Source organism: Carica papaya, chromosome 1 (assembly GCF_054855325.1).
Source record: "Carica papaya isolate Zhongbai chromosome 1, ASM5485532v1, whole genome shotgun sequence".
Lineage (NCBI taxonomy): Eukaryota > Viridiplantae > Streptophyta > Magnoliopsida > Brassicales > Caricaceae > Carica > Carica papaya.
This window is the reverse complement of record NC_142309.1, coordinates 27,771,840-27,798,421: the sequence shown is the minus strand read 5'-3', so window position 1 is coordinate 27,798,421 and position 26,582 is coordinate 27,771,840. Positions and strand designations below refer to the sequence as shown.

Below are 26,582 nucleotides of genomic sequence, written 5' to 3'. Positions count from 1 at the left end.
GAATTAATTATAATTCAACGAAACGTAAAAAGATCAATATATATATAGTGTAAATCATTTCAATTTGGCGAAGAAGCTGTAGCAATGTTCCTTTCGCTTTCATGGCGAGAACTGAACCTACCAATCCAACTGCAGTATTCGTAAAAACCTATTTCTTTGACTGAAGTCCTACGCGTGCAAGAGGTGTAAGTCTTTCCCACTGATAGCAGGGCCAGTGGGGACAGATCAATGACGCGAATTGATCCGGATAGAACCATGAATATTCCTCAAGCAGTCTGCCTACTCCTGGGGCGCAAAACAAAGCAAATAAAATATCAAAGACGAGAGAGATCAACCTGTATTTTGGAAGATAGAGATGGAGAAGGGGTGGGATTTTGCCCTTACTGTTGCCGCAGTACTGGCACTGTGTGTTTGTGATGGAGGAAGAACAGGTACGTTTGTGAGAAAAACTGATTTCTCAAGAGACATGCCGATAGAAAGTGATGTGTTCCGGCTGCCTCCTGGTTACAACCCTCCCCAACAGGTTTGATCTTACTGCTTCTTGGTTTACTATGTTTTAGTTTAGGCCCTGAGAGCCATGACTATCAAATGTTTTGTCGGGATCCTATAGTTTAAATTTGCTATGCTGTTTTGGATGCTAATGAACTGCTTGACCAGGAAAATGTTTAACAATTAGAAATTTCCAAGAAAAGAAGAATGAAAATGTTTGTGGGGGGAAAGTGATTGGACATAGGTCTGTTCTTAATATATTGTGCTCGTAACGTAAAGAGTTGAAACATGTTTGTTTGGTTGCATATGCATCTCACTAGGTTGTTCTGAATATTGATTGTACTTTTGGGAAACTTCGCAAGTTCAATGAGTAATTAGAAAGTCTGTAAATGGGTTTCTTTTTTCTCTTCAAATTCCCATTTTTTCATCAATTATAATAATGACCCACTTCATGAGACTGCTTTTCTGTCTACTTAGTTGTGTCTGTGTATAAATGGGTTTCTTTTTCCTCTTCAAATTCCCATTTTTTCATCAATTATAAGAATGACCCACTTCATGAGACTGCTTTTCTGTCTACTTAGCTGTGTCTGTACTGATTTTTCTACCATAATAATTGAAGGTCCATATAACACAAGGCGACCATGAGGGAAGGGGTGTGATTGTCTCTTGGGTAACTTCAGATGAACCTGGTTCAAATTCGGTGCTGTACTGGGCTGAAAACAGTGACCTCAAGAACCTCGCAGAAGGCATTGTCGTCACCTACAAGTATTTCAATTACACTTCTGGTTACATTCATCACTGTGCAATTAAAGATTTGGAGGTTTGTAATTGTTAGAATCTGGTCACTTATCTGACGGTCTTTTCCCATACAAGAAACTCCCAAGATTTAGGAAGTAGAAATAATCGAATTTGATTCTTTAATTCAATTTCAGTTTGACACCAAATATTTCTATGAGGTTGGGATTGGGAACACGACTCGACAGTTCTGGTTTATAACTCCACCTAAAGTTGGCCCTGATGTTCCGTACACTTTTGGCCTCATTGGTACTGTTTCTTTCTTGTATTTTTCAAGAAAAGAAGATCTTTTTGGGTTGCTATTAATGAATTATAAGATCTTGCTGGGTTGCTATTAATGAATTATCTTCTTTTGGCTTTTTTTCTTTTTCTAATTTGTTAAGCATTTCTTGTAGTTTACTACCCTTTTCTGATGGTTGGAAGCAACAATGGTGTTAGATTTCAAACTTGGATCATGACTGACTTTAGAGAATGAATAGATTTAAGATCACAAAACTCAGTCGTAGCAAACCTTAGGAACCTATTACGCGAGACTGAGCTTGTCTTGTACCATGCATAAACCTTTACACATATATGTAGTATTGGAAGTTCAACTTACACATCTTCAATATAACCTATTTGATGATCCTAAGAGTTCTATGCATAGAAATCTTTCCTCAAAGCCTAGTGTAGTTGGCAATAGGGGCCCCTTCTTGGGACCATTGACAGCACCAATTTCACATGATAAGATCAAAACTTTTAAGTTATACACTCAACATATTTTATTATTGCAACCATGCAGAAAATTTGGAGTTTCCCCCAAAAATAAGACATTTATTCTAGTCAGTTAAAAAAACATAGTATAGAAGCCTTCGTTCAACACATCAACTCAACCAACAATAACATAACATGCTCGATATAGCCTCATAAATTTAAATCCTTTCCTCTATCTAAATATAATTCTTACTCAACATGGATATGAGCATAGCCTAGCTCGCGAACATAATTACATTTCCCTTATAACTCATCTGAACAATGTCTATTATATAGTTATAACTATGACATATTTTGCTCACATCACTGATGTAAATTATCATACTTGTTTATAATTTTTCACTAGTGGTGCTGAATCTATATTAGCATCATTATCAAGCAACATAACTTAGTGTATATAGCTATGTATCTGTAGTGCTCATGCAAATAGGTGTAATCTTCAAGGACTGCATGTAGGTCATATTAAAGAATATATGAAAAGACTCAATAGTAGCGCGATGAGGATATTTTTTCTAATTATTAGTGTGACAGTAGTTCCCTCATGTTAGAATTCCTTCATGATAACTTCCTAAATAGCAGAATTTATGATACATAAGAATGTACAACAATTTGTCTTTTAATAATCCCCAGGAAACATGTCATCTGAGAAATAAATTGGGAATAGATGGCATATCTACTCTGAACCAATAAACCTGAATCCCAAGTGATCTACACAATTTTTTTGGGTTCTGGAGTCTCACTTTATTGTACATTCTTGTGCAGGAGATCTTGGACAAACATATGATTCAAATAGGACACTTGCACATTATGAATTAAACCCATCAAAAGGACAAACACTCTTGTTTGTCGGAGACCTCTCTTATGCAGATGATTACCCTTTGCATGATAACACGAGATGGGATACCTGGGGAAGATTCGTTGAAAGAAATGCGGCATATCAACCTTGGATATGGACTGCAGGAAATCATGAAATTGATTTTGCCCCTAATCTTGTATGTTGTTTCACCATTAATTTAAAATTTAAATAATTCTATTTGTTCTTGATTTGCTTTCAGGCATATAATATTATTATATGCTTGCAAAAAGAAGTAAAACAATATTGTGCTTTGTAAAGGAATTAAATGGAAGCAATTTTATTTCAGGGTGAATCAATACCCTTCAAGCCTTTCAGACACCGTTATCCTGTTCCATACGAAGCATCTAATAGTACTTCCCCTTTATGGTACTCCATTAAGAGGGCTTCGGCATATATCATCGTCATGTCCTCGTACTCAGCTTTTGGTAAGAATTGATTTTTGTTAAACAAATATAATGTAATATTGTGCATAATACCACATTGATGATTCTTTTCTACGTTTGAATCAAAAGAATTCAAGAAAGGTGATATTCTTATGCAAATCTACATTTTTATTGGCATTATAATTATATAAAAATGTGGATTGAGAAATGAGTTCCACACTTTTTTGTGTAATTTATTTGTTCCAAACACACAGCAAGCACTCTTCTAATTCAAAAAATGAAAGGGAGGGGAGTTGATTGTTCAATAACACACTTATTTGTGAAATTTATTTGTTCCAAACACAGAGAAAGCATTCGTCTACGGAACGAGTTTGTTTACTAGAATATAAGGGAGGAAAGTTGATTATTCAATAATACACTCACAAAGACTAGAAGAGCATTAGATATATAGTAGTAGCAATAGGTCGTTCATGCGTATCCAAATTAAACTGGCTTAAATAGGTTGGATAACCTTGCCCTGTCATTATGTTAGGCTTTGCAATGAAGTTGCTTTAAAATTCTGAATTATCTATTTATGGCACCATCAATCCTGGTTGTGGCATTTCTTAGCAGTACTGCATTTTGTGTCCGGCTAAGATGGTGACTTCTGTATATGCCACCCATAAATTTATACAGTATCTCAAATCTCAAATATTTCTTTTCTAGGGAAATACACTCCTCAAAATATTTGGCTGGAGAAGGAGCTTCCTAAAGTGAACAGGACGGAAACACCATGGCTTATTGTTCTTATGCATTGTCCAATATATAATAGTTATGTAGGTCATTTCATGGAAGGAGAGACCATGAGAGTAATTTATGAGCCGTGGTTTGTTGAGTACAAGGTTGATGTTGTCTTTTCCGGTCATGTTCATGCCTACGAACGATCTGTAAGTCCTTTTCCTTCTTTTGGGAAAACTTGAAGATTGAGCTCTGCAGCTTGTCTGGGACTCCTTTGATCTTCTAAAGTATATATCTGCATTTTTGTCAATTTATAAAAATCTTTTTGTTCTTCTTGTATTCATGCTACCTTTCCATTATTAACTTTCGAGCTCTGCTTCCATTTTCAACGACTGTATCTGTTCTTATTTATAGATACACATGAACGCAGAAATGGAAAATAGAGGATATGTTAATATACTGAAGTAGACCTTGTTGTCATCCTATCTTTATGTTTGAAGCAAATGATTAAGAGACCAAACACAATGGATTAGCAGTACACATTTTGTTTTCTCTAAGCGTTTCATAACACAAACGTAATCCCACTTTGCAGGAACGCGTGTCCAATATTGCTTACAATGTTGTCAATGGATTGTGCACCCCTAGAAGTGATCAATCTGCCCCAGTTTACATAACCATTGGAGATGGAGGAAATCTTGAAGGACTTATAAAATCGTACTCACGAGCCATGATATTTATCTTATTTGATTTAATTTCTTTGCCATTCCTAATTTTATCGATGAATTACGAATACAGCCATAGGCTGCTAAAGTTATCCTTGTGTTTTTGCTTGGAATCATGCAGGATGACACAGCCACAGCCAGCATACTCAGCTTATCGCGAAGCCAGTTTCGGTCACGGTACCTTGGACATAAAGAATAGAACTCATGCCTATTTTGCTTGGCATCGTAACCAAGACGGGTACGCAGTAGAGGCAGATTCTTTATGGCTGCACAACAGATACTGGCACCCTTCAGTGGAAACATCATCTGCAGCTGCATTATAACAACGAAACATGCCATTCCAAGTACAAATCCCGATAAACATCTGAACCGTCCAAACTCTGTCTGCTTTGCTTTCGTGTTTTATAATCAGTTAATTCTACATGAGAAGTAAGATGTGAGGGTAAGGTAAACTTAACCGGACTGTGTATAAAATCTTGTATGACTTGTACAATGCAAATGTAATAGTCTGATGTATATAGAGCCAAAGGTATATTCCTATATTCTGTAATTGGTTCTAAGTTGGGTGTACTGGAGTAGACTGTGTCAAACCATTGCATAAATTACAGAAGACTCGAGAAATTCCAGCTGCTAGAGGGAAGCATACAGGTAGAGTATCCAGTCAAAAAAGTTGAAACGCGTGCGGCCTTCGGGATCAGAATTTTAGATTTTGTTTTCTACTTCTCGTTTTCTTCTCCATGTGTCATACCACCTCTCCTTTCATTCCTTGGACTCCTGCGTAGAATGCCTCAACGCACAGCTGGGTTGGTTTCCCTTTCATTACTATTATATATATATATATATATATGATTAAATTCTTCAATCCAGCCATATATGTGTGATATGGAATTAATCATACACTATTTTAATTCATTCTTCCTCATATATATTACATTACTAATAATTTGTAATTATTACATTGTGTTTAATTTGATTAATATTTAATTACTACAGGTTTGTTGATGATCAACACTCTTTATCATCGTCAAGAAGAAGCTTTAAATATAAGTAGAATTAAGTTGGCCATGGCAAAAAAAGGAGATTGTAATTAAATTTTAGATTAATCTCATATAACTCGCTAGTAAATATACGCATAAAAGAGGACTTTTACTGGGTGTCGATTGGGTTGTTAGTCTTAATCTTAATTATCGATAGTTTCATGCAAACGCAAAAATTAATCTTAATTAAATTCTAGATCAGTAATCACCTAAACCCACCACCTACACAGACGTTTTCGAACATTACAACCACTCCACATAATCATCCACTATTATCACTAATCAGATTTCCTTAATTACTCCCCTTAATCAATTCTGGGCCACTAGTCACCCTAAATAACTAATCATTCATTCGTTTTCCAAGCAGCCGGCCTCTCTCTCTCTCTCTCTCTCTCTCTCTCCCCTGCATTAATATTATATATGTAAACGTCTTTATATTCTACACATATATATATATAGATGTATATATACTTGGTGGCTGTGTGTACTTACATATATATATATATGTATATAAGACCAATATTATTACTCGACCTTCCACGTTAATCAGCTTTCGAAAATGGCCAAGAATACTTTTAAACACAAGCTTTCTCGCGTGCTACCTTCACTTCAGTTATGTCGATCCAAATACCCTTCTACTTCCATTGAAACTCCAATCCGGAGACCAACTCACCGGCTATCTCCTGTCAATCCCAAGTCCGTCGACATCGGTTACCCAAACCTCCCGGTACCACCACCCTGTACACCCGAGCCTCATCCTTCCATGATCACCGGGCGCCACGCGTCAACAACCCACTGCACATCATCGGGTACGTACGAGGACAGCCTGTCGACGAGTGAATCGTTTTGTGAGATACTGGAGATCGAAACGGCGCGTATAAGGAAGGAGGAGATGAGGGAGGTGATGAAGGGTAGTGTGGCGGTGGTGAAGAGATCGTCGGAGCCGTACGAGGATTTCAAGAAATCGATGGTGGAGATAATATTGGAGAAACAGTTGTTCGGCGCGAGGGAGTTGGAGGAGCTGCTGCGCTGTTTTTTATCACTCAATACGACGCAGTATCATGGAGTCATCGTGGAGGCTTTCACCGATATTTGGGAGGTTTTAAACTCCGATAACCCGATCAAAAACTGAATTAGTCGCCATTAATCTCGATAATAATGTGTTAATTATTACGGATTTCATTTCAAAATTATTTTGTTCTTTGTTATTTCCAGGAACTGACGAACCTACAATTTGCAGGTAGAGCAATTTCTTTCTTGTTTTAGGCTTGGTTGAATTGAAGTGAAAAGTCTGAAAACATTTTGTAATATGTCGTAAACTTGAAAACATATCATGACAACATAAAAGAAGAGTGTAAGATCAAAGGAGGGCATGCTACGGATGGACAAAAACCATACCATTGACGTGAATCCCTTCCATGGATCTTCTAATTTTAGTTTCAGTAAGATCGCTGATACAATTGTGCGACGATGTCAGTAACCCATGCAGTAGACTGATGAAGACATGGCTTTTGGAAGGACCAAAAAGAAACTGATTGTTAAAACAGAAGGGGATTTAGAATAAGAACGATTTGATTTTCATCTAACATAATGTAGTGTTACAATTAAAATGAATTATTAACAGAAAAGAAATGCCATCTTGAAACAAGTTGGCCGAAGTTTGTCATAAACTACGCAGTAGGCTTTGTGGGTGACACGAGCAATGCTAAGTAGATAGCCACGTTGAGTTAACTTTCGTTCATCTCGGCTCTAGCCTTGCGGTTCCAGTTCCCTGGCATTAATGACTGACCTTACAGCCTCTTCCCGTTTCTGAGTGAATAATCAAAGATCTGAGGCTGCTCCATCCGGCAAGTCATGTGCCCCTCAAATTGATATACAGTAAAAGCTATGCCTCTCTGCATGACCTTAGGCAATTCTACGAAGAAGATTGACCTTAGGCCACATGTACAGAAGGAGAGAATCAATTTGATTATGTATCAACAATAAATGTACAACAAGCATGTGCCTAAATCATAACTTGACCAGCAATTCCTGTTGCTCAGTACAAGACCCCAAACGAGAAGCCATATCATCCTCAAAAACCTTGACATGGCACAGTTTTCCACCAGTCTCATCTGCAAAAGTAATCTTCTTCCTCTCTTTTGGCACTACCTCTTTGGAAGAAGAACTTTTCTGAATCAACCTCTGCAGTGATCAACAAAAACAAGCAAAACACAGAACCAGGTGAGTTAATCTACCCACCACTGAAAGCTACGCCTTCCACCCTTTACTTTTTCAATTTCAAGGAGCTCGACAAGAAACAAACCATCAGTTTACAAAAACGGTTGCAGTCCCTTGCCATTGCCGAAATCCATCTTCTTGTAGTTTCTTCTGCTCTTGTTGCATTCTCAACAGCTGCTCTCAGCTGCCAAAGCAAAAATCAGTTGGAGATACATAATCGTGTCTGTGATAGCATGCATTCCAAAAGTAAACCCATGCAACCGCCAGTCATATAAGATGACAATGACTTTGCTACAGTAATGACGAATTCTACTGCAAAGTCCCCCACGTCAATACAAGAAAGCAGAACTTTTTTATTAAAAAAAAAAAAAGTGTAGAGAACGGAAAATTATGAAGCGACAAAACCAAACGAAATACGAAACAGGAGAATCACAATTAATCCCAGGACAATTAGCAAATGAACATTTCAACTTGGATTTTAAAGTCCAGCATTTTATATAGTAATATACCTCGTCCATATTTTGCTTCGAGAAAGTAACTGGACAGACTTCAGGATCCAGCACTTCCTTCATGATGACTTTCATAGACTTCAAATCTTTTGTGAGTTTAGTTGCAAGACCTTCAACATCACGCATCTGCCTCTGTGAGAATTCAATGGCACTCTGTGAACATCCTTCAATGGAGGCACCACCAGTGCTAAAACGTGGTAACCCCTGTGAAGTATTGGGAATCCTGGCATTGCCATTTTCGTTGGGGCTTTGCTTATTACATTTTGGTTTTCTATTGGTTTGTTTTGTGCAGACATCAGATACTTCAGCTATCCTGATTTGATGAAGCCCTTCAGCCCTAAGGATCCTGTGGTTGTTTTGTCTGCTGAAGTATAGCTTTCCTTTACATTCTGAAATTGTCACAATCCAATAGAATAAATTAGAAGGGTGAAAATGAGAATTTTGGGGCAGATCTAGAGATAAAACAAGAACAAAGTAACAACTAGATCACGAACAAATCTTCAAGTTATTGAGCTGAAATGATTTGTCAGAATCCTTAATTACTACATTTCTTCACTTGGTAGAGTTATTTCAAGATACAATATTGATATGGATACACTTAATTGGTGACTCTATTTTTAGACTTGGCATAATTATTCTAATATCAAGTGTTCTGGACACTCACAAATAATTGTCTTAATCATGTTCTTTGAGTACATTTTTGCCACATTCTTTCAAAACCTGATCCAGCATATGAACATGATTATTTTGTCGTTTCATTGGCCCAACTACCACACTCTTACTATCATCCATACAGTTCCAATAGCAAGAACTGTATAACACTTAAAATTGATAGAGTCCCAACCTAAACAAAAACTTTGTACACTTACTACGATGGTCATTATCAGGTAACTTAGTCCGCTCCATAGCTTTACACAATCTTTCTTGAGATGATGGAGAAATGGCCTGAAAGTGAAAGAACTGAGTGAGCAGTAACTTAAACAGACAGATTTAACCAATAAAACATGCAAAGTTTATTACAGACCTTTCTTTTGGAGAGCAGCTTTTCAGGAGGATGATGCATCTCAGTACAATGGCCTCCAGTCCCTACCAATGTCTTTTGGTCATTAGGAACACTACAAGAGTGGCTTGTTGTGGAGCAGTCTTCTGCTCCATTATCGTAGTCAGGGTATAGGGATTGCTTTCCCTTATCAGGAGCAGAGTGTTGATCAACAGAAATCAGACAGCCATCAGTACCGGAGCTAGCATTGCCTTTGAGATTAGAAGGTGAACCATCTTTTACACAATCGACAAACAAAGATGCAGTATCCTTATTGTTGAATTCGAAGCATTGAACATTAGCAACCATTTCCATGTCAGGCAGATCAATCTGACTGTTATGGCTAGTTTGACATAATGCCTCTTCCATCAGAGAATGATTTAAGATTGTATTGTATGCAACACACCGATCCTGTGTTGTACCATCTGTCTCTTGGGGAACACAGTAGGGAAGTGCATGAATAACACAACTTCCATCGCCTAATTTTGGTATGGGCAACTCTGAATACCGTGGAATAGTTATCGCTGGACTACCCACGGGTATAATCTCCCAACCAGAAGCATCAACATCCAAATTGGACCCAAGATCATCTTGTTCCCGATATTCATAGCACATTTCATTGACAGCACAGTATTGAGGCAGTATTGTTAGAGGTGTTGGGACCTGTGACTCCAAAACACTTGTCTTAAGCAGTGAATTTTGTTCAGCTGGTACTCGTGGAATATCCACCTTTACAATCTCCCAACCATAAGCATCAACATCAAAAATGGATTCAGGATTAAGACTCTCCCTATACTCATTGGAAACTTCATTAACACAGCACTGAACCTGTTTTGTTGGAGACACTGGTACCTCTGAACCCAAAATAATTGTCCGGGACACTGAATATTGTTCACTGGTTATTCCTGGAATATCCACCTGTATATTGTCCCCACCAGAGACACAAGCATCAGGATCAACATGCTCCACATGTTCATCCAGTTCTCCACTAATGCAGGATTGAGGCTGTTTACTTGGAGATGTTTGCACCTGTGGCTCCAAAACGTTTATTGTCTCAGGAACTTCAGTAGACACCACTTCACTAGGAACTTTAGTAGACACCACTTCACAAGATAATTGCATGGTACAAACAGGAGAAAGATCATCATAAGCAGTCATGACCCTGTAATCTGAGTAATCAGGCTCACAGGATTGAGGCTTTTTAGTTGGAGATATTGGCACCTGTGGTTCCAAAACCTTAATTGTCTCAGGCATGTCAAAGGACACCACTTCACTAGATAATTTCATTGTGCAAACAGGAGAAAGATATTCATAAGCAGTCATGACTTGGCAATCTGAGTAATCAGACTCACAGGGTTGAAGTTGTTTTGTCGGAGATCTTGGCACCTGTGATTCCAAAACTTTAATTGTCTCAGGCATTTCATTGTATCCAACTCCACTACATAATTCCGTGGTAGAAACAGGAGAAAGATCAGCATGAGGAGTCGTGATCTGGCAATCTGAGTAACCATGCTCATAATCCTCAGTTTTAATATTAAGATGATCAACCAAATTCCTATTAGCTTGCGGGGAATCTTCATCACTTTGAAAGTATTTTACTGAAGATGCAGTAGGTTGAGATAAACTAGAGGTACAATGTTTCATATGCTCTTTCTTTGCCTTCCTTCTCTTGGAGAGTCTAAACTTCCAACTACTTAGAGGCTCCTCAAGATCACATTCTTCCACCTTGAGTATGGAATCAGGGTACTCACAAGGGACAAATTTTGCTGTCTCATTCATAGAATTGCCATAATTTGAAAGTTTTCTTTTCTTTGCTCTGCACATTTCCTTAATCTGTTTAAGTGTCATATTAGAGAAGGTAGGACTATCGAGGTCATCACTTCCTACACCACCATCAGCACCGCTGCAATCAGACTCAGAAGCTTCCGCCTCAATTTTGACATTTTTTTCTCCAATTGGCAGGCATTGGCTTCTATTTTTGGTTGGATCACAGTCAAATGACAAGGCCCCGAGCACAAATCTTGGTTGGAAGTTGGGCAGTGAAACATCTGCATTTCCATTTCCATATATGTCTTTAATATTTTTAAATCTGATTGCTGGCCTCCTCCGAGAATCCACATTCATAATTTTTTTCACTGAACCACCTTTGATGGCCTGGATATGGTGAAAGTGACTGAAATTTCTTAGCTCCATTAGATAAGTTTCAAAGACTACTTGCTTAGTACTTTAAAAGAATCCGACATACAGCTGAAAATTTTCCCTGTAACATCAACAAATTCACTCTCTAAGAAACCAATAAAGATGACAAAGAGAACCATATTGGCTAGCAACTACAGGTCTCTGTATATAAAGTGCATTTTATCAGGAATTTATATATTTAATACATATATATATAAGTTCAAGTTTTTCAAGATACCCTTTTAGTTGTAGACTCAGGTATTTGACGGCAATAGGGAAAGAGAAAAGGAAAAGAAGAAGAGAACAGCATTAATAGCAACCAGAAACCAGTTTACTCCACAACTTCAAGTACAACCAATCTAACAGTAAAGTAATCCTTAGTGAGTCTGAAATGCCACCAAATGGTATCAGGGCTAAAGGGAAGAAATATTGATGCAACAACTAAATATACAATCATTCTCCACCAAACAAAATAAAATTAATGGTCAAAACTCTTGATTGCAACTATCATTATGGGCCCTGTCAAATTGGCAGATTCGTCATCATTAGCGGATTGTAAGGCAGCTAAATTTACAAATCAACTTAAATAAGTTACCACCATTGAAGAGAAAACAAACCGAAAAAAAAATCATCTGATTGACCACTCTAATTAAATATCTCATGGTCCCAACACTGCATCAAGCGCTGCAACTTAATTGAAAACTGTTAACTATTCTAGGAACTATGCTTTGACTGAGGAATTGGATCCTATATTTTATTTTCCCAGGCAACCAAACAAGCTATCAGCTAAGAACTTCAACTATCTCATCTTTTTCGTATCCAAATAACATATTAAATCCACACTGCGTGAAATCTATACATCAATCCAAACATACGGGTCGCATTATAAAAAAATTTGCAAAATCTAAAGGTTGCTTTTTCGTTCACAGGAACCCTAGTTTTAATAAGTAGCAAGCAAAAAAAAAAAAAAAAAAAAGCGATTAGCCATGGCCCATAAAGCTTGAAAAAAATGTGTATACATATGCCATCATTTTTCTGAATATCCGTTATAGCTTATCGCATCCCGAATAGAACCCTAATTTAAGTCGATAGTAGAAGCCCCATACAACATATCACCATATAAAAAAACAGGCAACGAACATTAAGCAAAAAAAAAACAAAAAAAAAAGACGATAAAATCAGTCTATGATCTCCAAATCAAACCCGTAGATTAATGGCTCATCTCAGAAGTTACAGATCTGATCTCTGAAATAAATCCACAATTTAAAATATATGTACAAATGAGAAAGGAAAAAAAAAAAGGACTCACCACAAGTTGAGATTCTACTAAGATCCCCTGGAACTAAACCGAAAATGGCACCTTGCTAAGCTTTTGAAAATGGAATTTCACCGGAAGAGAAAGAGATGGTGAGTGAGTGCGCGAGCGAGCGAGCGAAAGAGTAAATTGAAGATCGGCTTGTGAAAGAGACATAAAAAATAGAAACTACTATGAATCTCGCGCCAGAAATATTTGGCGGGAAGAATGGCTCCATCAAGACTCAAAATATAATCGATTGCACTTATTGGATGCTGCTAGCGTGTACGTGTGCTTAATCCGGATAGATCAGAACCGTTGATGTAATCGTCTAAGTCAACAGAGTTATCATGACATGATATCATGGAAATTCGAAACATCTATCTGTTTTTGGACCGACCGGGCCTGGATGGTTCGGTGAACTGGGTTAGAACTTGTGCACCAGATCGGGTTATCAATGCACTGATCCGGCCCAGTACACGTTGGCTCGTGCGATAATTTTAAAATTTCAAGTAATGCAATTAATGCCATCAGCAATTTTAGTATGACATCAGCAATTTCTCAAATCGGGGAAGTAAAACGACAAGCTTCCTCAAATGAAACGCTTGAAGACAGATGGGACTAGGGCACAAAACAAAACGGCCGCATGGAGAAAAACAATGTGGATTTATTTAAAAACAATTGAAATGAATTAAAAACCCTCGCCCTCTCCTCCTCCCTGCCTACCTCTGTTTATCGTCTTCCTCGTTTCTCTCGAAATGAAGGCGTCTCTCAAGGGCAGATACGACTTGGACAAGAGCAGCGCCGCTGCTACACTAGCCGTTAACGCCGGCGATGTTAAGCTCCGAGCCACCATGACGGACGCCACCGTCGTTAAAGGCCCCAGCTTAAACGGCTTGGCTCTTGGCATCGAGAAGCCCGGCTTCTTCATCGTTGACTACAACGTTCCCAAAAAGGTATCAAATCTCACAATTTGATCCGGAGCCTAATCTCTTTGTGCACTGAAAGCTAGTAGAAAGCATATTTGAATTTCTTTTACAAGACTTAAGTTGTTATTTTAGGATTTTCTGTTACCAGTTTTACTATATCTTAGTCAAAGTCTATGGTGGTTGTTAAATTGTCTATAACTTTCTTCACTTAATGTGTATTGGTGGTATAGGACTTCAGGTTCCAATTCATGAATAGAGTGAGGATTGCGGACAAACCCTTGGATTTGACTTACATTCATCACCGAGGTGATAATAGGACAATATTGGAAGGTACTTTCGTTTTTGATTCTGCTAACAAGTTGTCAACAAATTACATGCTTGGTACACCCAATTGTAAGTTGAAGTATACATATGTGCACGGAGGGATTACTTCGTTTGAGCCATGCTATGATTTGGCGAAGAATTCTTGGGATTTTGCTGTTTCTCGGAAGGTTTATGACGATGATGTATTTAAGGCTACTTATCAGACATCGAGCAAGGCTTTGGGTATGGAGTGGTCGAGGAATTCCAAATTGAACGGATCTTTCAAGGTAAATCTACATTTTTATTTGTTGCTGTTTCTTCTATGGATACTTTCTTTTGTTTTTTAAACTGGCAATTTGGTTTTGGGAAGCTCGCAGAGTATTAAGTTCTGGTTTTAGCCTTCTAGCTTTATATGGTACAAATGAAATTGACTTTCATAATTCATCATTCCGGTTTGCGAATATGATACTATGTTTATATGTAAGAGCCTGAAAATTTTTAGAATGTACAAGTTTATGGTTCTAAGGTACCAGTGAGAAATTGTCTGGTTCTAGTGACTATGAATTTGTCTGGATTTATTAGTTTCCAGCGTTATGTTAGAAAGTTTTCAACTTTTATTCTAAGGAAGGTACTATAGTAACGATTATTCTAAGGAAGGTACTACAGTAACCATCATGTGAAACTGTATTTAATAGGATTCATTACTGTTCATCAGTGCTGGGGAAATCTTGGAATGCTGATTGCTTTATGCAAATTTTCATTATTGAATTTAAGTTTAACTGCTTTCTGGAAACACGCATGGCAAGTTTCTTTTGCTGTTAACTGTAATTTGTTTTCTTTAACATAACATTTAACTAAGTCTTTTGAGGAAATTGGACCTGTGAAATGTATGTGAGTGGTTGTCTAGGTTACCTGATAAAAATTTTTCCCTTGGGCAACATTCTTCTTTTACATTAAATCTATGAGTTAATTTGGTTGAGATATCTAGTAAATCTAGATGTTTGGTTGAGTCAGATAATTAAGAATTTTCAAGAAAATGTAAGGCTGAAACCATTTTTAAGTATTTTCTAGTAAAATGTGATTGCTTACATTACCAGAAGCCTGCTGTTTCCAAAACCACCTTAAAAATAAGGATCTTGGATTGGTTTTACGAAAAGAGGCACAATTGTTTATTCTGCTCTTCTTTGATTTCAGCATTTATTGGCATTCAGTTGCAGTTTGTCTAAGGATAAGTTCACATCATAATTTATATCACATGTGGAATACATTAACTTGAATTGTTAGTTTGAGTTGTTTCTTGATAACTTTTTGTTTACTCCTTATATTCCTCAGTCTTCTATTGAACTGATTTTTTTTAAATCTGTTGGCGGGCGATATGGCTTCAAGGAAATATTTAAATTAGAAAAAGGCTTCTATTTTTTTTTCATCATAAAATGTTATAAGCATTCCAATATTCCTTTGTCTACTTTTATGATTAAATGGAAAAGAGACGGTGCATCCATGGAGATAATCAATTCAATTTATCTCAAATTCTACAAGTTGGTATTCAATTTGTTTGTTGGATTAGAGGATGTGTTAGTTATGCCAGTGACATGGGTTGGCATAAGGTAAGTTTGATCTGCTCTTAAAAAAATTTATTGATTGCAGATGAGGTTATGTTTTGCTTGAGACAATTATTTCTAGTTTTTAGAGTGAATAAAATAGAAGTTATTTTGGAAGGTGAAGTTGATAGGTCCCTGTTGCAGCAGTTGTGGCGGTAGTGGTGCAAGGAGAAAGTAGAGAGGACTGAGGTTGTGGCACTGTTTTAGAGTTTTAGGGGTTTAGACCCTTGACTTCCCTCTGGGCCCTTGTTCAAATCAAGTGTTATTCCCGAGATGACACAATTGCAGCCCTTTCATTCAAAGAATTTGTGCATATTCAAATATAATTCTTTTCTATAGATTGTTATCTTCCAACAGGACATCATTTTCTTATTGTCAGATGTGTTGTATTGTTCTTTGAACTATTTACTCCTGCTTCAGGTCTTGATACACAGTTTTTAGTATTCCATTTGGCTTATACTTTCCTTCCAAATACTTGGTTCCATTGATTGCTTGATGCTTTGAAAGTTGCAACATTTCCTTAACCTCTTCAAATATTAACTGAACCTTTTTTTGATTGGATCTTCTATTTCTTCCAGATATCAGCGTCCCTCAACCTGGCCGAGGAACTGAAAATGCCAAAACTAAGTGCGGAGAGTCAATGGAACTTTGAGATGTGACTTGGTTTTGGATAATCTCCAATGTGTTCGGTTGGCCTGGTTTTCGGATCAGGTATTTAGGAAAACAGCTCTGTCTTGGCTGCATTCTTGAGATATGCTTAAGCATTATCTTGTACTATTTGTTTATAATCAAGCTGGTAAGCTGTCTACCAGGCATAAACAGTTCAATGAAATTGTCTATCAAACAACTTCCCTTGATGAATTATGAAACTAATTTCACTATTCTTATAATACTTTTTATTTTTCTATTTTTTAAAAAATATAAATTAAAATTTTAATCTGTTGTGATTATTCCAATTGAAGAAACCTAAGCCATAAAATGTTTTCTTCGCCCAAAAATATAATAGTTTGATTGAGACTTAATTTGATCATCAACACACTTCCACTAAAATATTCTTGAGTTAATTTTTCAGTTTTATTAAATCGAGTATTGTAGGTTGGATGTTAGTAGTTCGTAATATTTGTATTAAATGATAAATTTTACATTCTTAATAAAGTTTGAATTTGTTATATATAATTAAATAAAAGTATTTTTAATTAATAAATTATTGATTTATCAGTCTTATATTATTTTTTATTATGGTTAAAAATGATTTTTTTTTTTTGAATGTTTGGTGCATCAAAACTTTTTGTTTTAAAATATTATATGAAAAGATCTAGTAAGATGGTTAGCATAAATCTTTTCGGCTGAAATAATCTTTGAATTTTTAACTTAACGACTAGTGGGTTTATTATTTATAAAAAAAATATAATTAAAATTTTCTATTATAGTTTAGTTATTCGATCAAGTATAGTAAAAAAATATAATAATATTCTTCTTATCTATAACTTTCATTTCTATTTATTTCTCTTATTTCTACTAAGTTCCAATAAAATTGTGCATATGGCCAATACTAACTCACATATCTTCCATAATCTCATTCACTAGACACTTTAAGGAAGCCAAATCCGACTATCATTTTGTTAGGAACGTGCACTAAATTAGAAAACATCCCATGAAATATATGATCCAAAATAAATTAAAGGAATGTTATATAAATCAATTGAACGATAAACCAATACATATTGAGATGGAAATGTAAAGAGACTCAAATAATTGTAGAGTCCTAATTCTAAATATCGAAAAAAAAAATTTATTTTAAAAATATAATATTTATATTTAACATAAAGTGTAAAGTTAAATAATTTATTTTTATAAATAATTTATTTTTTATATTAAATATGAAATTTCATATATATTTATATATAAATTATAAAATATAAAATAAAAGTATTATTGAAGCTAAAAATTAAAATGTTAAAACATCAATACATCTCTCTAAGTTCAAAAATTCATGATTTGAATTAACGTAGTTTCATTAATTATTTTTAAACTGCATTGATTTATTATATAAATTAGCGTTAAGCATTTATGGCTGAATCGTTAAACTATATAATTCATAGTTGACGAATTTATAGATTGAATTCCTACTAAATGCACATCGATAGAACTCTTCAATAAGTTTATTAGAATTGACTCTGTATCAATATAATTTTATCATTTATACATAATAAATTGATGTAGTATATTCATATCATAGAGAAGAAGTATACGAAAATTCGTAAATACAAGTGTCAATAGAGCTAAAATTGAAATTTTTATGCTTTGAAAAGTTTGGGAACAAAGCAAAAAAACTAGATGTTACTTCTAAAGGAATTTTTGAGAAAGTTCGGACCTCAGCCCTCTCTTGAAGGATCCGACTACGATGACGGGTCGGGTCATCCTGTCCCAAAAAGCATGCCTTCATTTTTGGCGGCTAATCATAATCTTAAAGGTAAGTGCCAAGCGCCATGTTTTCAAATTAGTTGCCGCCAAAATTATTTGTGTTACCGTTTTTGACCTTAATTCTCCGCTCTCAAATGACGAGTCTCAGATCCATCCCTGAACTTTCAGCTTCTGATAGTAGAAGCAACGAGACTTAACTCACTACTTCGCATTCACTAAACCCAGAAATCAGAGTTAGTGATGGAGAGCGACGAGGATTTTGAACAATTTTCGCCCGTCGAGCGAGGATCTTCTCCTGTCCCCAAAAGGAAACTGAAACGATTGAGAAAAGCTGAACGGCTTGTAGAAAAATCTCCGGATTTTGATGGGAAGTTTGCTCACCAAAATTTGGAGGAACCAGATTTCGAATCTGATTCTAAATCTGATCGTTTCGAGGAGGAAAATGAGCTGAATTTTGGTTTTGAGGAAAATGAGATGGGGAAATTTGCGCACCATAATTCTGAGGAACCGGATTTCGGATCTGATTCTAAATCTGATCGTTTCACCGAGGAAAATGAGCTGAATTTTGGTATTGAGGAAAATGATATGGGTCCTAAGAGAGACTCCAAATTTGATTATGTCGACGAGGAACTTGATGGAAATATTTCAAAAGATGGAGTGCAGGAGATGGAAACTGAAGACAAAAGTAGGGAGTTGGGGATGGAAGAATCGGAGAAGAAACGGCATAAGAGTGGGGATACTAAAAAGAAGAAGAACGGTAACAGAGTCAGAAGTGTTGGTTTTGATGAGTTGCCTGCATCGTCTGCTTCTGTAAAAATGACAAAGAAGGTACCGTGCCGTTTATTGCTCTGTAATATTTTTGCCACATGCCTTTCCCTTTTCTAGGTTGATTTGTAGTTCCATAATTTGACAGGAAAGAAGAGAACGTCTTGACCAACTGCGTGCTGAATCTCAGAGACTGTTACGACGTACGTAATAGATGAAAATTAGTTATGTTATAATAGTAGCAGATTAGGATGTTGCGTTTCAAAAATTATTTTTGCGTATATGTTGAATTCGTCTTTCTTGCATCAGAAACTAGAGATGCTGCATTTAAACCTGCTCCTCTGATCCAAAAGCCTATATCATCCGTTTTAGAGAAGATTCGGCGAAGAAAGGAGGAGGTATCAAAAAAGTGAGTCATTTAGTACAACTGGTTGTTTTATGTGGGCTCTTTTTTTTGTTGGGTATCTATTTATGTTTTCGCTTTTCCACTATGGTTTGTTTGAATTGCATCTTTCTGTGGCTGACAGATTTCTCAAAATGAGAGAGACTTTGTTCACTGGTGATGATGATCATCTATCTGGGCACGTAATGGTGGATGTTGATTCCGCTAATATCATTGCTGAAGAAACAGAAAGTGTTATGGTTGCGAAGATGGAAAACGAGAGAATTGGTGTAGATGAATCTTGCACGAATGGGTCAAGTCATATGAAGAATCACTCCAGTAATCTGGCTGGGAATCAAAGTCATGAACATAGTCCTTCTCAGGTACTAACAGTTTTTTTGTTTGCCAGTTTTATTTGAGTGTTGAAAGAAAAACTAGTCTCTGGTTCTCTATTGTCATGGTGGGAATCAAAGTCATGAAAATAGTCAATTGGTTGTTTATTGGCATGCTGTAGGACCTGGTCTCTGGTTCTCAAACTAGTGACTCGAAAGGTGAGCTACCCGAAGATACTTCGGAGGATACTTCTGATGAACTTCTGGAAGAAGTTTCGGCACCGTCTCTGCTTACAACGAACTTAAAGCTTGACGCTTCTTCTCATGATGTGTAAGTGTGTTATTGGACTCTCTAGAAGCAATGCCATTGACTTTATGATTCATTCTCTTGCTGCATTTCCTGTGGTCCTGTGGCTTATACACATGCTGCCTTTCTACTGTTTACGTGCATCTGTCACTGAATCCCTGTTTCTTGTCCACCAAATTTTCCTTTGCACCCCCTTCCCCCTCTGTGTTGTTTCTGTTTGGTAAAAAATGTATTTTGAATTTAATCCTAACATAGCCACAGGAGCAAACTTGAGAACAATGTGAATTAGGATCTTCTTCGCAATATTTTGTTAAAGATACGCAATTATTCTTTCTCATCCATAACTGGCTCTCGTAGCAATTGTTATGGCATGGCCCCATAACTGAGGATCTAGTCAAGTTTTGTTGTGGAAGATGGTAAAGGCTCATAAAAAAAGGAAACCCTTTGGTTTGTGAATTTAGGAAAAAAAATCTGATTCTTTTATCCATAGGAATTGGAGACTTATCTACAACTACAGAGACAAGATAAGAAATGATTAATTCCCAAACTTTCGAGCATAATTTCTTTACACGTCTAAGAGAAGAGAAAATACATACAGTTTATCATAAGCTGCTCGGTAACCGTGGAAAGGTAAAAAATATATATATTTTCCTTGTCTCCATCTGTAAATTATTGCTTTGGCTCATACATCCTATTTTGTAATAAATGTTTAACGGAGAGAAATTTTTTTGTAAAAGATATGCTTATACTGAACTTCGAAATATTTCTTCATTTATCTATTAAGTAAAGCTAATAGGTATATTTGATACTGTTCTGTTTATTTCTATCATAGTTCTGATGACGAGGACAATGATAAGGAGAATGTTGATCTCCATCCGATTAGTTCGTCTCCAAATGGTGATCCTGTTAAAGCTTTTGTTGATGATGAAGCTGAGGAGGAAGACGACGGTGATAATGACCTAATTCGCTTCAAAGATAATGAGGACGATGAGGAAAATGAAGATGATGAAGAACTTAAGAATATGATAGCAGCTGAATACGAAGAAAAACAGACTGATATTGAAAGGCGTAATCAACTCCATCAGGCATGGCTTGAGAAACAGGACAATGCAGGAACAGAGAATCTTTTGCAGAGACTTAAATATGGTTTACCCCAGAAGGAAGCAACCTTTCTTGAAGAAGAAGAAAATGAAGAAAGCAGGGAAGACAAAGTGGACCAGGATGATGATGAAGACGCAGAAGATTTACTTCCAAAAAATGTCATGCGGATGAATATAAAGAAAATAAAGGAAATGATTCCTCAAATGTTTACTGATAAGGATGATGTATACATATCATCTGAGGATGAGGAAATCGAGAAGAGGCTGACTAGACAGTGCCTTTCTGAGAAATCTGTGAGTAATGAAATGATTTTTCAGAATTATGGTCATTTCATGCTTTATTTGAAAGTTTCATTCACTGGATGAATCATTTTTCTTGTAGTTTTTCCTTAGTAGATTTGGTTATGTCCTATTAATTTGGTAACTGGGGAAATAACCAAACATTATGATATGGAGCAGGAGGAGCAGGCCAAGCTTTTATCTCCAGCTGAAGATGAAAGCTCCAAAGAACTCTTTTGTCGTATAAAGAAGGTGAATAATGTGCCTGATAATCGGAGGAAAGCAAAACAATCATGTAAGTTCAGTGTATTTCAGTCAATTTATTATCCTACGGATAAGCTACTCTGGTCTAATCAGTTTTAGTGTGTCATGCATACTTTTTATTGATTATTATTGCCATTGATTCCTTTTTGTAGCTGTTTTTGATAAGCGGCTCATTGGAGGAAACATGAATGCATCAAAGGTAAACTCCTTTGAACTATTTGGATTCAGCAATTTAATAGTGGTTCCGGAATGTTGAGTGGTATGTTTGGTGCAACACAGGTTAAATGGCTTTGAGCACCAGAGTAATATTTTTAGTCTCCGCTTTTTTTTTCACAAGAAAAAATATATGAAGTCTGCGCTTACTACAAAAAGAAAAGAAAATGGCTAGACTGCACTCAGCACGTCTTTTTCTCTCTATGATAATGGTTGCTGATTACCTTTTTCCATGATCTGCTATATAAAACACCTTTATTTGAATATTGATGTGTATGATATCTAACTTTCTATGCCATTTCATTTGAAAGTTTATTTTGGCACCAGACTTTTGTATTTCTGTCAAATTGTCCAAGGGGGCTCTTCTTTGCTCCAGCTGGCATCTCACTTAATTTTGGAAAGTAATGGCAAAATTCCTCATCTTTTACTCAAATAAGAGTCTTACAATAACATGTACTAGGTCTTAGCGCATCATCTTCGTCAATGATGCAAATTACCACAGAATATGGTGTTGTCGGACAGAAGCTAAACAATGAGAGCTATACTGAGTCAAAAAACAAAAAAAAAATGAAGAAAAGAATCAGAGTTGTAGAGACTGCTGAATATTTTGGTGTTAGATGCTGATGCAAAATAGCTTGCCATTGTTAAATGCTGCAGTCATCTTTCATTGGTCGTGGGTCAAACCGTTCTCTACCATCATCTCAAAAGAGGGGATCAAGCATGGCGGGCTCTTTTATTTTTGAACGGGATGACAGTCATAGCAGGAGTTCAATCTCAATGGCAGAGGACTCTTCAGCTCTGGTAAACTTTATTATAAAAACATGACGGGGTTTCCTTACAATTGTTTACAATATTTCTGGTTCTTTCATCTTTGGCTATGCTTGACCTTGAAGCTTTTTCTTGTGATGGTATAGAATAAGAATCAGTTTTCATACCCATATTGGCAAATTGGGAATGACAATTCCCTCCAAGCCTAGACAGGGAGAAAGAGGAGCGGGGTGGGAGGGAGAATTCCATATGCCAAAAATTTGATAAAAAATATGCCCTCTCATCTCAATTTAATTGTGCTAAGAAATTGAAAAAGTTTCCTTGGGACAAGTAAATGAATGAAAACTTGGGTTGATTTCGTAGTTGCTATTAGAGCAATCGCGACAGCTAATAAAATTCGTTGCACTTAAAATCCATGGTGCTGGAAGTTGGCCATTTCAGTTTTCTGACTCGTTTTAACGTGCAGATTGAGCACGAGCAACAGAGATCTAAAACAGCTTCGGTGAAATTCAGTAATTCACAGGTTAAATCTAGTTCTCAAAGCACAAGGGCCGGAACAGAAGTAAGCTCCCGCACTTCTTTATACGAGATACTGAAGCGCTCTTCCGTGCAGTCTGGTCCTGGCAATTGTGACGGTGTGGTCGGCCATTCTAAAGCCATATTTGCAGCATTCAAAGTGGAAAAGAAGACAATAAAGAATGAATCTGTAAAGTCTATCTAGCAGGGTGTATATAGATGTGTCACAGTAATTTAAACATACCGACGACCATTACATTAATGCCAGAATTGTCATTCAACTAATTACAACTCATATTTTGATTATTTACTAATCACAACCAGTTAATTACAATTAATTAATCTAATTACGTTTATCCCTAATACCCGTGGTTGGAGGAAAGGAACCAAACCGAATTGTGTAGACGCGTGCGGGAGGCTTATGTCACGTCGTCTTCAGTCAAGAGCAGGAAGTAGAATTCGAAGGAAATGAGAATGCCGCCTAAGATGACTCGATGTCATACGATTAAAGTTAATTGAATGTGTGGAGTTAATTCAACGAATGCAACAAAACTGTAATCCAGATATTTTGTACTTTTGTGGGGGGCATCTTGCGGTGTGCTTTTAGATATTTTGAACATTCAGAAACAGCAGTATTATGTTGGTATGCAGTAGTAGTACGATGCGTAAAGATCTGGCCGAGGTTGGGTAAAAAAAAAAAAAAAAAAAACTATGGTGTAAGCCTGAGTCGATTCATGTATTTTCAGAAATTATTTGTCGCGTAGCATATGAGACGCTGGTTTTGAATTTGGCAAGACGACTGCCAAGGATCAGGAGCAGGCCGCATGTGAAGGGGTCTGACTTTGATCTCCGCGTTAGGGGAAGGAGAAGGGGGAGGGACCGGGGACTCCACGTGTCGTGTCATGATAGTAACGTGCAAGAAAATATATATTTTATTGAATGTGAAAAGTTGTGAAATTTTTTCTTGCCCTAATTTGAGCCAAGGTACGGGTCGGAGACCAGAGTCAAAACGTGACTGGAAGCAGCGTTTTATGTGTTATCTCGAAGACAAAGGCAGATTCATCAAAATCTAACATAGATTCCGGCTAAAATTCCATCTAATCTCGGATCCAAAAAACACGATAATGATCTGCTAATAATCATGGAGAAAAACTGAGTTGATCACTCTTCCACCCAGCTTCTTCAAATGGCATTTCTTCACCGAGGCAAGTTCTTTTTCATCTTTTTGCTTTTCATTTTATCCTCCCCTCGAGACATTTCTGCGCTTCTTTCCGACACTGACTCTGTCTTAATCCAACACGAATGCCCTCATGCTCAACCCGAGTCTGAATCTACTGCTGCTCGGTCTAGTCAACAAGAAGCTTTGCTCTATAGACTCGAGGAGCTCGTGAGGAACCTAAGTGAAATAGTTAGTAGATTAGAATCCAAATTGTCCAACATACCGTCAATTGATGAGAGCAATGATGTCGAGAGTTTAAGATTGCTTCTGCAAGGAAGTGAAAAAGTTGTTAGGCAAAGAGAATTCGACGATAATAGATCGGAAAAAGAAGACGGGGTCATTGAGGGTAGAGGTGTGGATGGGGATAGAGGGAAAAAAGTGGTTTCTGTTACTAAGTACAGTCCTTTATGGTCTGAGAGGTTTCAATTCGTGTCAGCGGTGAAGTTGGATTCTGATGCGACGTGTTCGAACGTATTGCCGTTTCGTGATTACGAGGGGCTGAGCAAGTATTTTGCTGTTGGAGATTCGACGGGGAGGGTTTATGTGTTCTTGAGGAATGGGGATGTTTTGGTTGACTTTTACACTACTTGTGATTCGCCCGTTACGGCTATGGTTTCGTATTTGTCAGTTAATAAGAATGAGAGTGTTGTGGTTACAGGCCATCAAAATGGGGTGATTTTGCGGCATAGAATTTATGAGGGGTCAAACGGTGAAGATTTGAATTCACTTGTGATGGAACATGTTGGTAAATTTGAGAGCATAGGAGGTGGGGAAGACGGGATGCCGATAACCATATTGGAAGTTCATCATGTTGGAAGGATACGGTATGTATTGTCCACTGATCTCAGTGGCAAGATAACGGTTTATAGAGAGAATGGGACAGTTTATGGGTCTGCTATGCCGGCAAGCAGGCCGCTGGCTTTCTTGAAGCAGAGGCTTTTGTTTCTGACTGAAAGTGGCGCAGGGTCCTTGGATTTAAGGAGCATGAAGGTTAGGGAATCAGAATGTGAAGGATTCAATCACTCTCTTGCTCGGAGTTATGTGTTTGACACCACGGAGCGGTCTAAAGCGTATGGGTTTACATCAGAGGGTGATCTGATTCATGTGTTATTGTTGGGGGATATAATGAACTTCAAGTGCAGGGTTAGATCCAAGAAGAAATTTGACATAGAGGAGCCTCTTACTTTTCAGGCTATTAAGGGTTATTTGTTGATTGTTAATGAAGAAAAAGTTTTCGTGTTTAATGTATCCACTCAGCATTATGTTAGGCCTGGTGGCCCTCGGCTTCTATTTTCTGCCAGTCTGGAGGATATAAGATCTACATTTCTAAACTATCAACCCATGGATACACACGGTGAGAGGAGAAAGTTAATACCTTTAATAGCTAGTGACCGGGAAAAGCTTATAGTTATTGGTCTTGGAAGTGGGTATGTAGGAATGTATCGTTCCAGCCTTCCAGTTTTTAAAGGGGAGTTCAATACAATGCTATGGACAAGTCCTGTATTCTTTTTCGTAGTCTTTCTTTTTGTGGCATGGCACTTCTTTGCAAAGAAGAAAGAGGCACTTACTTCATGGGGAACAGATGACCCATTTACCTCCACGACGCCGCCTCCTGCTTCTGCTCCTGCAACTTTACTGCATTCGAGCTCAGAAAATCGGCCTTTCGTCGGTGACTCTTCTTCAAGAAGTTCTGACATTGTTGATTTGAGAAGCAGTACTGGTCTTAGAGGTCCACCAAGGAGATATCCATCTCCGACAAGATATCCTGGTGGAGCACCCACGTCTTTTAGGCCAGCAGGCTCTGCAGACCCAACCTCCTCCAGGCCTACCCCAGTTGACTCCAATTTCAGGCCATCTTCGGAACTCAAATTTAGAGGCTCCACCCTGGAACCTCCAGGGTTCCCCAAAAGAAGAGAGAGTCTGTATGTTAACAATCAAGTCGTGGATGATGAAAGTTGATCTTTGAAGTCAACTGCTTAGTATATTACTACAAGGACTCCATAATTCCTTCTGCATTTTATGCTTTGGTTGATAAATTTTTAGCATTATGAAAAGCTGGTTGTCCTGCGGTGTTGTTGTAATTTTTAACTTGTAGTAGCGAGTATAAGCGAACAAATAAAAGAGAAATTTTGAGCGCAGTCCTCTTAATCGTATAGATTCTTTAGGTCATCTTCCAACTGCATTATTC

General features: G+C 37.1%; 6 protein-coding genes across 7 annotated transcripts; 5 read left to right on the top strand and 1 right to left on the bottom strand.

Moving 5' to 3' along the window:
• The first annotated feature begins 64 nt into the window (after positions 1–64).
• LOC110813627 (purple acid phosphatase-like) lies at positions 65–5,702 on the top strand. The gene is made up of 8 exons (XM_088207748.1): positions 65–523; positions 1,109–1,309; positions 1,422–1,533; positions 2,800–3,029; positions 3,180–3,318; positions 3,982–4,202; positions 4,586–4,707; positions 4,837–5,702. The coding sequence occupies exons 1-8, from the start codon at positions 356–358 to the stop codon at positions 5,036–5,038; spliced, it is 1,395 nt and encodes a 464-aa protein (XP_088063874.1). The 5' UTR covers positions 65–355; the 3' UTR covers positions 5,039–5,702.
• A 450-nt stretch (positions 5,703–6,152) lies between these two features.
• On the top strand, positions 6,153–7,156 carry LOC110813498 (uncharacterized). The gene has a single exon (XM_022040668.2). It carries the CDS (start codon positions 6,312–6,314, stop codon positions 6,882–6,884), a length of 573 nt encoding a protein of 190 aa, XP_021896360.1. The 5' UTR covers positions 6,153–6,311; the 3' UTR covers positions 6,885–7,156.
• Positions 7,157–7,697: 541 nt separating this feature from the next.
• Positions 7,698–13,301, bottom strand: LOC110813589 (uncharacterized). 2 transcript variants are annotated; one of them, XM_022040793.2, is made up of 6 exons: positions 13,008–13,301; positions 9,506–11,780; positions 9,351–9,426; positions 8,482–8,870; positions 8,058–8,156; positions 7,698–7,936 (listed from the first exon to the last, which is right to left on the bottom strand). In XM_022040793.2, exons 2-6 carry the CDS (start codon positions 11,711–11,713, stop codon positions 7,763–7,765), a joined length of 2,946 nt encoding a protein of 981 aa, XP_021896485.2. In that variant the 5' UTR covers positions 11,714–11,780; positions 13,008–13,301; the 3' UTR covers positions 7,698–7,762. The 2 variants fall into 2 exon arrangements, with proteins under 2 accessions (XP_021896485.2, XP_088063862.1); XM_088207736.1 differs by having other exon boundaries at positions 9,506–11,674.
• A 329-nt stretch (positions 13,302–13,630) lies between these two features.
• LOC110813629 (outer envelope pore protein 24A, chloroplastic-like) lies at positions 13,631–16,715 on the top strand. Its single transcript, XM_022040843.2, has 3 exons — positions 13,631–13,948; positions 14,152–14,511; positions 16,404–16,715. Exons 1-3 carry the CDS (start codon positions 13,751–13,753, stop codon positions 16,482–16,484), a joined length of 639 nt encoding a protein of 212 aa, XP_021896535.1. The 5' UTR covers positions 13,631–13,750; the 3' UTR covers positions 16,485–16,715.
• A 1,600-nt stretch (positions 16,716–18,315) lies between these two features.
• On the top strand, positions 18,316–23,460 carry LOC110813575 (DNA ligase-like protein). Its single transcript, XM_022040774.2, has 10 exons — positions 18,316–19,077; positions 19,163–19,217; positions 19,324–19,423; positions 19,542–19,779; positions 19,911–20,059; positions 20,868–21,429; positions 21,595–21,709; positions 21,831–21,877; positions 22,549–22,692; positions 23,126–23,460. Exons 1-10 carry the CDS (start codon positions 18,490–18,492, stop codon positions 23,378–23,380), a joined length of 2,253 nt encoding a protein of 750 aa, XP_021896466.2. The 5' UTR covers positions 18,316–18,489; the 3' UTR covers positions 23,381–23,460.
• A 688-nt stretch (positions 23,461–24,148) lies between these two features.
• On the top strand, positions 24,149–26,532 carry LOC110824428 (putative membrane protein At1g75140). Its single transcript, XM_022055015.2, has one exon. The coding sequence runs from the start codon at positions 24,362–24,364 to the stop codon at positions 26,351–26,353; it is 1,992 nt and encodes a 663-aa protein (XP_021910707.2). The 5' UTR covers positions 24,149–24,361; the 3' UTR covers positions 26,354–26,532.
• The last annotated feature ends 50 nt before the right edge of the window (positions 26,533–26,582 follow it).

Excerpts from the sequence above, each read along its gene's own strand:
- LOC110813627 (XM_088207748.1), top strand. The coding sequence starts at position 356 with ATGGAGAAGGGGTGGGATTTTGCCCTTACTGTTGCCGCAGTACTGGCA. Across the intron at positions 3,030-3,179 it reads TTGATTTTGCCCCTAATCTT|GGTGAATCAATACCCTTCAA; the intron begins GTATGTTGTTTC and ends ATTTTATTTCAG. Across the intron at positions 3,319-3,981 it reads GTCCTCGTACTCAGCTTTTG|GGAAATACACTCCTCAAAAT; the intron begins GTAAGAATTGAT and ends TTTCTTTTCTAG.
- LOC110813498 (XM_022040668.2), top strand. The coding sequence starts at position 6,312 with ATGGCCAAGAATACTTTTAAACACAAGCTTTCTCGCGTGCTACCTTCA.
- LOC110813589 (XM_022040793.2), bottom strand. The coding sequence starts at position 11,713 with ATGGAGCTAAGAAATTTCAGTCACTTTCACCATATCCAGGCCATCAAA. Across the intron at positions 9,427-9,505 it reads AGCTGCTCTCCAAAAGAAAG|GCCATTTCTCCATCATCTCA; the intron begins GTCTGTAATAAA and ends TTTCACTTTCAG. Across the intron at positions 8,157-8,481 it reads CGAAGCAAAATATGGACGAG|CTGAGAGCAGCTGTTGAGAA; the intron begins GTATATTACTAT and ends TTGCTTTGGCAG.
- LOC110813629 (XM_022040843.2), top strand. The coding sequence starts at position 13,751 with ATGAAGGCGTCTCTCAAGGGCAGATACGACTTGGACAAGAGCAGCGCC. Across the intron at positions 13,949-14,151 it reads ACTACAACGTTCCCAAAAAG|GACTTCAGGTTCCAATTCAT; the intron begins GTATCAAATCTC and ends TTGGTGGTATAG. Across the intron at positions 14,512-16,403 it reads AATTGAACGGATCTTTCAAG|ATATCAGCGTCCCTCAACCT; the intron begins GTAAATCTACAT and ends TATTTCTTCCAG.
- LOC110813575 (XM_022040774.2), top strand. The coding sequence starts at position 18,490 with ATGGAGAGCGACGAGGATTTTGAACAATTTTCGCCCGTCGAGCGAGGA. Across the intron at positions 19,218-19,323 it reads ATCTCAGAGACTGTTACGAC|AAACTAGAGATGCTGCATTT; the intron begins GTACGTAATAGA and ends TTCTTGCATCAG. Across the intron at positions 21,710-21,830 it reads GAGGAAAGCAAAACAATCAT|CTGTTTTTGATAAGCGGCTC; the intron begins GTAAGTTCAGTG and ends TCCTTTTTGTAG.
- LOC110824428 (XM_022055015.2), top strand. The coding sequence starts at position 24,362 with ATGGCATTTCTTCACCGAGGCAAGTTCTTTTTCATCTTTTTGCTTTTC.